Below are 12,434 nucleotides of genomic sequence, written 5' to 3'. Positions count from 1 at the left end.
AGAGACGAGAGCGGGGGGGGGGGGGGGTGGAGGATGGGGGGGAGGGGAGAGAAGGAAAGAAAGAACAAAAGAGGGGAAGACAATATTTGCATTTAAACAATGGCAAAGCTAAGTCAATATGAGCTTACTACTGGGAGAAATGGGACAACATGCCAATGTGTAAACTGAAAAGTAACACCCAAGCCGCTAGCTATGGATGCTTGAGAGTTTCTGTAAAGCCATCAACATGTGCCTGCAACTCTGCATGCAGACACATTCCCCCTGCTACAGTACAGCAGGACCATGCAATGGGACTGTGAGGAAAGTCTGAACGCTGCAGAGGAGTTGATCTCCGTCAGCTCCCCCTCCTGCAAGCGTTATCCTGCTCCTGAACTTATCTGTGAAGATTTTGCAATTGTCTTAGAGTAGAGCTATGTTCATTTTATTGCATGGAAAACATGAACCTTGCGTAACAATTACCAAAAGTCTTAAACTTGGGAAGTAGCAGTTCTAACACGTTGGGAGCTCTGTCTGAAGGTATGTTTTCCATTGAGGCACATAATCCCAGTGCACATGCTCATCCATTTAGCTGCAGTAAAGGCAGGTACTTCAAAACATGCCTATTGGCTATAATTCTCCATTTAAAATATGACAAGTTCTATCCTAGTCGTTTCCATGCTAATATTTCAAAAAAAGTTGCTTCACTTGGACACTACAATGTGCCAATGAGTGTTCAACACTGGATCATAAATATCTGTATGCCATGCAAAGAGCAAGATAGGGAATGCAATGGCAGGGATGCGAAAAAAGTAGCAATAGCATATTTTTCCTTAGGCTGAGGAAAAACGCATTTAGAAAATAAATACAAAATGTAATAAAATCTTTAAGATTGCCAAAGACCAGAAATCAAGCGCTAAAACAAAGAACATTTTTATAATAAGTCAAAAGGCAGAGATGTGATCAGAGCATCATCACTGCACATGTAGGGGGAAAAGAGAGGAGGTCAGAGGTCAGAGGTGAACAGCAAACAGGAAGTACCTGGCCCACCACTCAACCTCCGATCCTTCACATACGCAACTGAGAGAAGTCAGGAAAACAGAGGGCAAGATTAACACAACAGGTCCCTGCAATAGACATCACACCAAACCAAACAACATACTGTATTCACAACATATTCACAACAAAGTCAGAACACGATCTCACATTCAGAACAACGCACACAAGGGGGAAGAACAGTGTATTTCTAAGGTACAGTATGGAGAGATAAACTCAATCAAGGTAGTGATGCCTAGTTTCTGAGAGACCACAAACCCACACACACAGTCTCATACACTCACTCATATGTGACAAATGATTTGAATCTGGTTCTAGATACTTACTGTAGCCCATCCCCTGGAGGAAGTACTTGAATGCTTCGGACAGTTTTCCAGGCTATAAAACAACAAGGAGAATACTGTAAGAAACTTGACCTCCTTAGACTCTGTGAAACCTTGACCCCAGATGAGGTCAATGACCTCTGAGGAGTGCTGTGGTGAGTCCTACAGAGACAACCCTCTCATGGTGGCAGAAGGTTTTTAAAAAAGGAAATTGAGCGTCGGTAGAGGGTTATAGGGAGGCACCATGTAGAGGTTGAGGGGCATTTTAAAGAGGAAGTTAGGGGTCATCTGAGAGTTGTGTCAGAAGAGAAACTAGAGGAAGTAAAGGGGAAATGGAGGTGGGGCAGAGAGGAAGAAGTATTTGAATGTTAAATGAGAAGATGCGAAGAGCCATCTGAAGGCAGTGTTCTGACCTGTGTGAGCTGAGGGAGTCCACCAGAGTCAGCCATCTGAAGGTGAGAACAGGAACAGAACAATAGTTAGTCATATGCTAAATCTTTATTTCAAATGGTTTAACAAACTACAGCATGTAAAATCCAATTAATTAACTAATTCATGAATGATTTGAATAAATAAAGACAATCCAATAAAGATGAATAATCTTCAACATTACTTTGCACTCATACCTTTAAGAAGGTGGTGTTGGTTGGGTCAAGTTTGGAATTGCATTCGACCTTGAGAAAAACAACAACATATTAAACGACGAGGGCCAAGTTGCTTGGATATTAATGTTCTCAGATAAAAAAAAAAACTTGAAATCAATAAGATGTCAGGGATGTAGATGTTGTGAATGGAAGAGACGCTTGGAGGGAGGGAGGGATGACCCAGATAATGCAGTCTGCTGCAGTGATGAGTCATTCCAACACACAGTTGAGGCTACGAAGTCACAGCCAGGGGTGTGTACAGATGTGCGCTGGCACACACCCATCTCTCAGAACAATAACAAAGAAATGGAGAGATGGCTTTCAAAACAGGTCAAAACAGGTCCCTGACTCTCTATCCTCTTTCTCCCTCTCCCTCTCCCTCTCCTCTCCCTCTCTCTCACTCAAGATGAAATGAGCAGCAGGGTTCTTCACATCAAATAGCATGAAATATTAAAGTGACGCTCTCTCTGTGTCGCTCTCTCTCTCTGTTTCTCTCTCTCTGTTTCTCTCTCTCTGTGTCTCTCTCTCTCACTCTCTCTCCCTCTCTCTCACTCTCTCTCTCTCCCTCTCCAGATGAAATAAGCAGCAGGGTGCTTCACACCAAATAGCATGAAATATTAAAGTGACCTCCATCTGTCATATCTCTGTCTTCATATCTCTCTCTCCCTCTCCCTCCCTCCCCTTCCCTCTCCCTCCCTCCCCTTCCCTCCCCCCACCTCCTCCTTCTGTTTTTGGTATCCCACCCTCCCGACCTTCCGCCCTCCCTCCCCAACTAACTAGGTTGTATAACCTCTCATTCTACTCCTCTCCTCTCCCCTTCCCATCCCCTCCTCCCATCACTACATCTTTCCTCAATTTACTGACCTACTTCTGTTTCTCTCAGTGAGGGCAAACATTTACCTCTCAGCATGCCAAGTGCAGCACAGAGCCACATAGAGGGAGGGGATTAAGGGGGGGCAGGCAGGGTGGGATATCATAAACAGCAGGGGAGGGTGCAGGAGGGCAGGTAGGCGGGGAGGGAGGTGAGAGAGGGAGTGAGGGAGATGAGACAGGGAGTGAGGGAGGTGAGACAGGGAGTGAGGGAGATGAGAGAGGGAGTGAGGGAGATGAGAGAGGGAGTGAGGGAGATGAGACAGGTAGTGAGGGAGGTGAGACAGGGAGTGAGGGAGATGAGACAGGGAGTGAGGGAGGTGAGACAGGGAGTGAGGGAGATGAGAGAGGGAGTGAGGGAGATGAGACAGGGAGTGAGGGAGATGAGACAGGTAGTGAGGGAGGTGAGACAGGGAGTGAGGGAGGTTGGGATAGGGAGTGAGGGAGATGAGACAGGGAGTGAGGGAGATGAGAGAGGAAGTGAGGGAGGTGAGACAGGGAGTGAGGGAGGTGGGACAGGGAGTGAGGGAGATGAGAGAGGGAGTGAGGGAGATGAGACAGGGAGTGAGGGAGGTGAGACAGGGAGTGAGGGAGATGAGAGAGGGAGTGAGGGAGGTGAGACAGGGAGTGAGGGAGGTGAGACAGGGAGTGAGGGAGGTGAGACAGGGAGTGAGGGAGGTGAGACAGGGAGTGAGGGAGGTGAGATAGGGAGTGAGGGAGATGAGACAGGTAGTGAGGGAGGTGGGACAGGGAGTGAGGGAGGTGAGACAGGGAGTGAGGGAGATGAGACAGGGAGTGAGGGAGATGAGACAGAGAGGGGAGGAAGTAGGTGGTAGAGAAGGAAGAGATAGAAATGGAGATAAGGTATAGAAGGAAGAGGACTCACCACTCCCTCCTCAGCTGGAGCGTTGTCACCAACAACCAGCATGACGGGGGCACCTAGAAACACAGAGCACAGATCAGCAAACAACACAAACACGTGTAAACAACAGTAAACATGGCAAATCCCAAGTAACCTGTTATGAATGATAAGGGTACTTAAACACTATTCGCCAATGACATGAAGGACCATGGAGAATTGTCTAGTGTAGTAGAGAGACTCACTTCAGGGTCTTGGCATTGATGATGGTCCCGGTGCGGTTCATCTCCAGATCCCTACGGCTGAGAAGGAGAAGAAAACTGTGGGACACACTGCTTACATTCTCTCACAGAATATAGAACTCTTCCCATCTGCCACACACACACACACACACACACAGTCTGAAGTTTGTGTTTGTGTGTGTGTGTTACCTGTTGTACATGTTCCAGAAGAGCTGCAGGTTGACCTGGTTGACAGTGTTGTTGATCTGTTGACGGTAACTCTGGACCAGCTCTGTGTTGTTCATCAGCTCCTCCTGTGCAACCATCAACTATTAACACAGGTAGACTGAGAGACTGGTGTCTCTGAAAGGTTTATGAGCATAAAAACCCCGTAGGCTAGTGTTGTTGTTGTATGCAGTACCATGTGTTGCCACAAACTGTTGTAGGTGGGTAATGATTTATCTGGACTGAGAGCTCACCTGGCTAAAGAGGTGGGGCAGCACAGTGTCTGGAAGAGCACTGGTGAAACCAGACAGCTGGAGAGAGGGAGAGAGAGAGAGAGAGAGAGAGGGGGGGGGGGGGGGGGGGGAGACAGAGAAAGAGAGAGAGGGGAGGGAGGATGACAGAGAGATATTATTTCCTTGCACCCATTGCAACAAGAGCAGCCATTTTGATAGTTGGGATAAAATGGCTGTTTTAAAGGTAACTATGTTTACGTGTTTTCCACAGAGGTGCAGTGTCTGCTACCTTGCCAGTGGCCCAGTCGATCCAGCCCTTCCCGTTGGGGTCGATGTTGAGCAGCACCAGGCCCTCCACCAGGTCAGGGAAGATCAGCTAAGGACAGAGCAGAGCAGGGGTCTGTTATGTTAGATACACCTGGGATCCTCAGGCAACACAAATATGAAATATATGGACAAGCAAAGAACAACCACAGGGAATAACTTACAGCAAATTTGGCCAGGATGTAGGCGCCTGCTCCAACTCCAATGCCCAAGATGCTCTTGAATCTGGAAAATTAGAATGGTTTGAATTACTTTAAAGGTTTATCAGTTGTATTAATTCATTCAAAGTTCAACTACACACTCAGAAAAAAAGGTGCAATCTAGAACTTAAAAGGGTTATTCTGCTGTCCCCATAGGAGAACCCTCTGAATAACACTTTCTGGTTCCAGGTGGAACCCTTTTGGTTCCAGGTAGAACCCTTTTGAGTTCCATGTAGAACCCTTTACACAGAGGGTTCTACATGGAACCAAAAAGGGTTCTCCTATGGGGACAGCATAATAACCATTTTGGAACCCTTTTTTCCAAGTGTATGGATGATGAATGTACTGTTTACTAGGAGAGAAAGGAAGGGGAGGCCCACTCACCCAAAGTGCTGCACTACGCTGGGCAGCATGCCTGCCAGCTGGTCCATGGTGGGGTACTGGTACCTGTGGAGAGGTGAGGTGAAGACCTTTAGTTAAACAGTGACATGGCAGAGAGAGACATCACTGTAGAAATTTTTGTCCATATGCATATTCCAGTCAATACAATACAACAATGGAGGTGTAAGGAAACATGCATACTTGTGTGTGCCTGTGTGTCTAACGTGTGTGAATGTGGAGGTACTATATATTACCCCTGTGGCATCTGAGAGGCTCCAATCTGCTGTCCAGGAGCATCCACATGACACACCACAAAGTGCTTGGTGATCTCCTGCATGTCCTCATTGTGGAAGAAGCTGTTGAAGCACAGCTTGTCTGTGGAGGGCAGAGACAGAGGGAGTGACAGAGAGGCGAAACACATGAAATATGCACTAAAGAGAGAGAACCTTGAAGGTGGCCATCTGTGCCATTGACAGGGAGAATAGATGTGACAGGTATGAAAGAATGGGCAATCAGGTTTCACTGGGACTCATTCCATCATCATCATCTGGATGCTTGAGACGTCTTCCAGTAAGTCAGAGTAAATATAAACCAATCTATTTTGATATACTGCACTTAAACTGAGACATTTAACATTTATATAGTACCTCTTAAAATCTGCAACCGTATCAACAACTCTGATATCAACAACTCTTATATCAACAACTCTGATATCAACAACTCTTATATCAACAACTCTGATTTCAACAACTCTTATATCAACAACTCTTATATCAACAACTCTGATATCAACAACTCTTATATCAACAACTCTGATATCAACAACTCTTATATCAACAACTCTGATATCAACAACTCTTATATCAATAACTCTGATTTCAACAACTCTTATATCAACACCTCTGATATCAACAACTCTGATTTCAACAACTCTGACATCAACAACTCTTATATCAACAACTTTGACATCAACAACCCTGACATCAACAACTCTGACATCAACAACTCGTATATCAACAACTCTGATACCAACAACTCTGTTTCCCCCCTCCCACCACCGCTGATGTCCTTCTTGTCTTCTGTTTGTGGTGAGTCAGTCAAAAACAGCACTGTTCTACTCCATGGAGCTAAGAAGGTGATAAAAACACTGAGACATTAATGCCATCTCATCAAAAACCAACAAACATCATTACACAGGCTAATTAACCAATAACCGGACAGAAATTAAAAAGCTTATGTGTTCTGTGCTATTGAATTTATCTGGCAGCAATGGCAGCGAGGTAATTCTGATTCGCCCACACACAGTCAGCAATAGAAGACCATTAGTCTTCATCTTCCACAGGCGTATTGTCTCCCTGTGGAAACTTGACCCATCTCCTCCCCAACACAGCAGAAGGACACAGTACAGGAGCAACAGAGCCATATATAGGCCAGTGTCTCCTCCATTCTGTCTCCTTCTCTCCTCTGTCCCCCCCCCCCCCCCCCCCCCCCTCCTGTGTCTGTGTAGACTGAGTCAGGCTGCAGCGTTGTGGTTCCTGGCAGTGCATACTAATACCCCCAGCTGCAGAGGGAAGGAGGCAGGCAGTAGAGCAGCTGATCTACAGCGCCGCAATGCTGATTATCCCCCAACAACAACCCCACCCTGCCTGCCTTCCTGCCCTCCCTCCCCTCGCTTTAACACTGTATGATAGGGATGTTTTTCTGACCTACATTTCTCCCTCCCTTTCTGTTGCTCTTTCTCTTTTTCTCTCTCCATCATCATTTAATTATCCAATCCTTTATTGAATTATGGACCACTCTGACAGACAGTGTTATCTTGTGGAATGCAGGTTGTGTTGGCAATTTCAATAGACACACTGGATCTTTTGTGGGAACGTATTTCAAATTGCAGTTAACTGGTAATGTCATTTTGTTGTAATGTAGAAGAAATATTGTGTTTAGTATCTATGAGTCATTCTGACCCCTGACACGACATCCTTCAAACTGCAGCAATATTGAAAAGTCGTCCCCATCCACCAATTAGAGGAGCAAACAAGCAGGCTCTGTGGGGAGGTAGTAACAGACATTCTGGGTAAAGTGTCTGGCGTCTGATTGCAACATACTGTAGCTACACGCTCTGAGACCACCATCTGCGGGAGACATACAGCACGAACATCCACCTCCCTACCATTCCAAACCAACGCGTCTCTGGTACACGTCCTCTATTCATTTCAATGTGTTGATTGTTGGAGAAATTGCTTGAGCTTTTCACTTTGAAAAGCAAGAATGCCAATGGTCCAATATTCTAGAACACTGCTGTGCGTACGCATACTCGTTTGGTACAGTACACTAATAGACCCTTAATGGTAGATAGAGATTCATACTGTCTGTCTGCACTCTGCAGTGGGCTGGCTGGATGGCTGTCAGGGAATAATATAGCTCCCAGAATGGAGTCCCATTATCACCTCAGATAACAGGCTGACAGCTCCACAGATATCTCTGCCAGGTCACACCATGAACAACACTCTGAGGAAGTGTGGAGTGAAGCTTCCTGGAACCAGCTGCAGGTCACTGTCGCATGACTGATGATGGTGCAACACAGACATGATCACGCACACATGGAGCACACCCACAAAACATGCAGGCACACACATACACACACACACACACACACACACACACACACACACACACACACACACACACACACACACACACACACACACACACACACACACACACACACACACACACACACACACACACACACACACACACAGGTAGAGGGACAATGTGTACTCACGGTTAAGCCCAACATGGAGCACACCCACAAAACACAGACACACACGCACACGCATGCACGCACACACACACACACACACACACACACACACACACACACACACACACACACACACACACACACACACACACACACACACACACACACACACACACACACACACACACACACACAGATAGAGGCCCAATGTGTACTCACGGTTAAGCCCAACATCGTGGTAGGTGAGGATGGCAGGCTTGTTTCCTTTGGGTGCACCACGGATCACCACATGAAGCATCCCATAAGGAGTCTCAATGTCATGTTCCTGAAACATACAAATGCTTATTTCTAATGGGAATGTATAGATTTACACTCACAGAGACATACTGTACCTTCAGACAGACACTCTTGGGTTCACTGATGAGCATAGAGAGTTACTATCACCCAATAACTATGACTGATATAATAGGCTGCATACTCAACTGTCTGCCTCTGATCAACATAAAAGCTTTATGGATTCACATGGGAATGCTGATAGAGATGACTGACAACACGGTGTATATAGAGTACTGCAAAGACATGTCTGGTCCACACTATGTGTATAATATTCTGCTCTGGTGAGGGGGAGGAAACATTCTGTGCAGCATACTCCTACACAGTCACTCACACAAAACACACACACAAGCTCACACACGCACATGCCTCATACACACACAGACTCCTGTACTCACATATACAGGCACACACCCATATGCCCATACTCACAAACACACACGCATACTGTACCAGCATACTCACACAGCCAACGCTCCTGTCCCATGTATAGAGAGACATTAAACACTGGACACTTCCTGTTTCTTTTCTACTGTTTTTCACACTGGATTTATACACTGGATTCTCCACATAGCTCATTCTAATATGTCTGTACATTGCATTTTTGTTCCACTGTTTGTACACACCGTGTATTTATACACTGGATTCTTGACATAGTGAATATATCTACTGCTGTACATATCATTCTTAGTATATATTTTCGGTGTATATACTCATAGACTGTGTGTGGATGACTGATACAGTGTTATTCAGGGTGTTAACTGCATTTGTTCTGACATTTCTTGATTTCTTGAGGGCAGTGTAGTGAAACGTCCAAAATGGCATCCTATTCCCTATATACCTTTGACAAGAGCTCTATGGGCCCTGGTCAGAAGTAGTGCACTAAATAAGGAATAGGGTGCCATTAAGGATGCAGACATAGTCTGTCATGGAAAGTGCACCCTAACCACGCAACATTCTGGCACCCAATATATCTGACAGTATTCTGCAGTGAAGCTATACATTTGCAGGTTCTGCGGTACAGTTAATCACCTGTAATATCTGTTGTCTCTTTTGTCTTTGTTGAACATGAATTGCTTACGTGAACGATTGACAGATACAATGTAGGTCAACAAGGTCATATCGGGCGCTAAAGATTATGTGATACACGACTGCAGTATAATAGGGGTTGATAGATGATGATTTGGTATTTTCTGTATGGCTGCCTGTCTGAAATATCATAGACAAGACCACCTCGGTGGGGAACAATAGACTGCAGGTAAAAACAGCGCCTGTATCACATACTGCAAACACTCCCTCCATCCCTTCCTCTCTCAGTCCCTTCCGTGCTCCCTTTCTCTCTCACTCATCTTCCTCTCTCGCTCACTTCTTCTCTCAGTCCCTCCCTCTCATCTTCCTCTCTCACTCCCTTCCTTCTGGCTCCCAAGGTCAGAGAGACTTTTGTCCTAGTACAGAATAATTAGGCAACTCACAAGACTCACAGGCATCTCAGATACACACTCACTCTCAGGTCTATTTCCCTGTTTAGACATGCATGTGTGGCAGAATGCATTATTGCTTGTCGCAGCATTAGTGTGTCAGCTTGTCTCCACGAAGACTCATACATTACATGACTGATCATTAGAGGAACAGTACAACAACCATTGCAGTATGCATGATTACCCCGTACATTCAATTAGGTAATAAAACATTCAATATAAGCACAACTAGAGAACTAATATTTCAACATGAATCTTTTACAGATGATCTTATCCAATGCACAATTATTCCAGAGTAGTACAACAGCAGGGTACATCATAGATGTAGCTAGTTATTTATTCCAGAGTATTACAACAGCAGGGTACATCATAGATGTAGCTAGTTATTTATTCCAGAGTATTACAACAGCAGGGTACATCATAGATGTAGCTAGTTATTTTGATAAGGTAAAAACATGATATGAGAACATGAATAAGGTAAGAGGTGGGTGTGTATGTGCATGACATACATATCCATGAACAAAGGTGTTTATTCATGAAGACCTACTATGGTAGTGGATTCACTTCCCCGTCATCAAAATATCCTCACTCTATCAACCAAAATATGCCGAGTCATCCACGCACCGGCAGAAACATTGAACACACTCAAGCAGTCACTCAGTATAAACCTGTAGATACATTATACTGTCACTCACCCCGTCCCAGCATTCAGGCATGGTGCCTCAGTAAGCGTGCTCAGTGGTGGAGGAGAAAGAGGTGGAAGAATGGCACGAGGAGGAGGAGGAGGAGCAGCCAGTGGAGACGAGACAGACAGACAGACAAACAGACAGAGCCAGTCCTCTCCTGTAGTGGGACTAGGTCCTGGCTTTAGAGCAGAGCCTGCTGGGGGATTCTGCTGGTGGTCGCTTTGTCTCGTCTTGTCTTGTCTCGTCTAGCCTCGTCCTGCTATGGGGCTGAGCGCTGCAGTGCTGTGCCCCCTCTCTTCCCCCGACACCTTATAAACCCCACCATGAGGGCGTGCAGAACTCAAGCCTATTCGCTGCCAGTGCTGCCTCTCTGCACATGATTGGTTGGCTGCTCTGTCAGTCACAGCAGGTTCTCTGCTGTGCTCTTGTTTTGCTCTCTCATCAGCACCATTGCTCTGTTTCAGGAGAAGATGGCTTATCTCCCTCTCTCTTTCGCTCCCTCTCTCTCTCATTGACCCTGTCCTCCCTGTCTCCTTTCCTTTCCCATCTCTCTTATCGCTCCTTAACAGTCATGGGCGGTGATGCATAAACAAATGCTTAGCATGCAGTGAGATGTATTTTTACATTAAAAATATTAAACAGAGAACAGTGACGTCTCTTTCTGTCTCTGTGCAGCAGCAGCAGCAGCAGCCAGTAGGCTCATCAATGCCTCTGTGTAATGGGACATTGATGGGACAGTAAGTGGCCATAGGTCACCAGTAGAGCGGAGCAGAGTACTGTATGTGCGTGCGTCTACTCAGAAAGCAGGGGATAATGGAACAGTGCTGACTACAGATCAATATGGCAGCAGTGGCTCTCTCTGCTGTAGGTTACATTTATTCACACCAGCAACCATTGTCCATATTCTCCACAACATCCATTTGTTCTTTCTCTCTTCGGTCTCCGCCTTTCCTGTGTACAGAGAACTTAGCAAGCTGACTCAACTGTAAACTCTCCATGTCTCTTTCTAGCTCGGTCCCCCTTTTCTGCGGAAGAGAGGGATTAACCCACTCCCCGGCTGACTCAACATTTCCAGTCTTCATTAAATACACAACCTCGTTCTCTCACCCATAATCATATGCACTGTCATCACACACACATGCAAGGACACCCTCAGAAAAACACACATACAAACATTTACAACAGCACCTAGATCTTCTGCACAGATTATGTCAGACTTGGGCCCTGACAGGAAATGGTGTTCCAAAAAAAGATCCAGTTGCCAGGAACACAAATTCAATTTCCATCTAGACAACCGTTGCCCAAGAGCACACAAAAAGCCATACATACCTCGGCCTGAACATCAGCACCACAGGTAACTTCCACAAAGCTGTGAACGATCTGAGAGACAAGGCAAGAAGGGCTCTCTATGCCATTAAAAGGAACATAAAATTCGACATCCCAATTAGGATCTAGATAAAAAATACTTGAATCAGTTATAGAACCCATTGCCATTTATGGTTGTGAGGTCTGTGGCCGCTCACCAACGTATAATTCACAAAATGGTACAAACACCAAATTTAGACTCTGCATGCAGAATTCTGCAAAAACATCTTACGTGTACAATGTAAAACACCCAACAATGCATGCAGAGCAGAATAAGGACGATACCCACTAATTATCAAAATCCTGAAAAGAGCAGTTATATTCTACAACCACATGAAAGGAAGCGATTTCTAAACCTTCCATAAATAAGACATCACCTGGAGAGAGATTCATCTAGAGAAGAATCTCCTAAACAAGCTGGTCCTGGGGCTCTGTTCACAAACACACCCCACAGAGCCCCAGGACAGCAACACAACTTGACACATTGGAAAGAATTAAC

The 12,434-nt window shown here is 45.5% G+C and overlaps 1 protein-coding gene across 1 annotated transcript in view; it reads right to left on the bottom strand.

The window, feature by feature from the left end:
- Positions 1-12,434, bottom strand: part of LOC109889268 (protein NDRG4-B) — a 31,716-nt gene that overhangs the window by 3,226 nt on the left and 16,056 nt on the right. The window contains 12 exon segments of the mRNA XM_031822686.1: positions 1,359-1,410; positions 1,769-1,804; positions 1,982-2,029; positions 3,756-3,804; positions 3,971-4,030; positions 4,160-4,263; positions 4,429-4,485; positions 4,697-4,783; positions 4,896-4,956; positions 5,316-5,378; positions 5,567-5,687; positions 8,293-8,398. Coding sequence (XP_031678546.1) covers positions 1,359-1,410; positions 1,769-1,804; positions 1,982-2,029; positions 3,756-3,804; positions 3,971-4,030; positions 4,160-4,263; positions 4,429-4,485; positions 4,697-4,783; positions 4,896-4,956; positions 5,316-5,378; positions 5,567-5,687; positions 8,293-8,398 — 844 coding nt within the window.

The sequence above is a fragment of the Oncorhynchus kisutch genome, linkage group LG4 (genome assembly GCF_002021735.2).
Source record: "Oncorhynchus kisutch isolate 150728-3 linkage group LG4, Okis_V2, whole genome shotgun sequence".
Classification (NCBI taxonomy): Eukaryota; Metazoa; Chordata; class Actinopteri; order Salmoniformes; family Salmonidae; genus Oncorhynchus; species Oncorhynchus kisutch.
The sequence above is the reverse complement of the archived record's forward strand: the minus strand, read 5'-3'. Positions and strand labels throughout refer to the sequence as shown.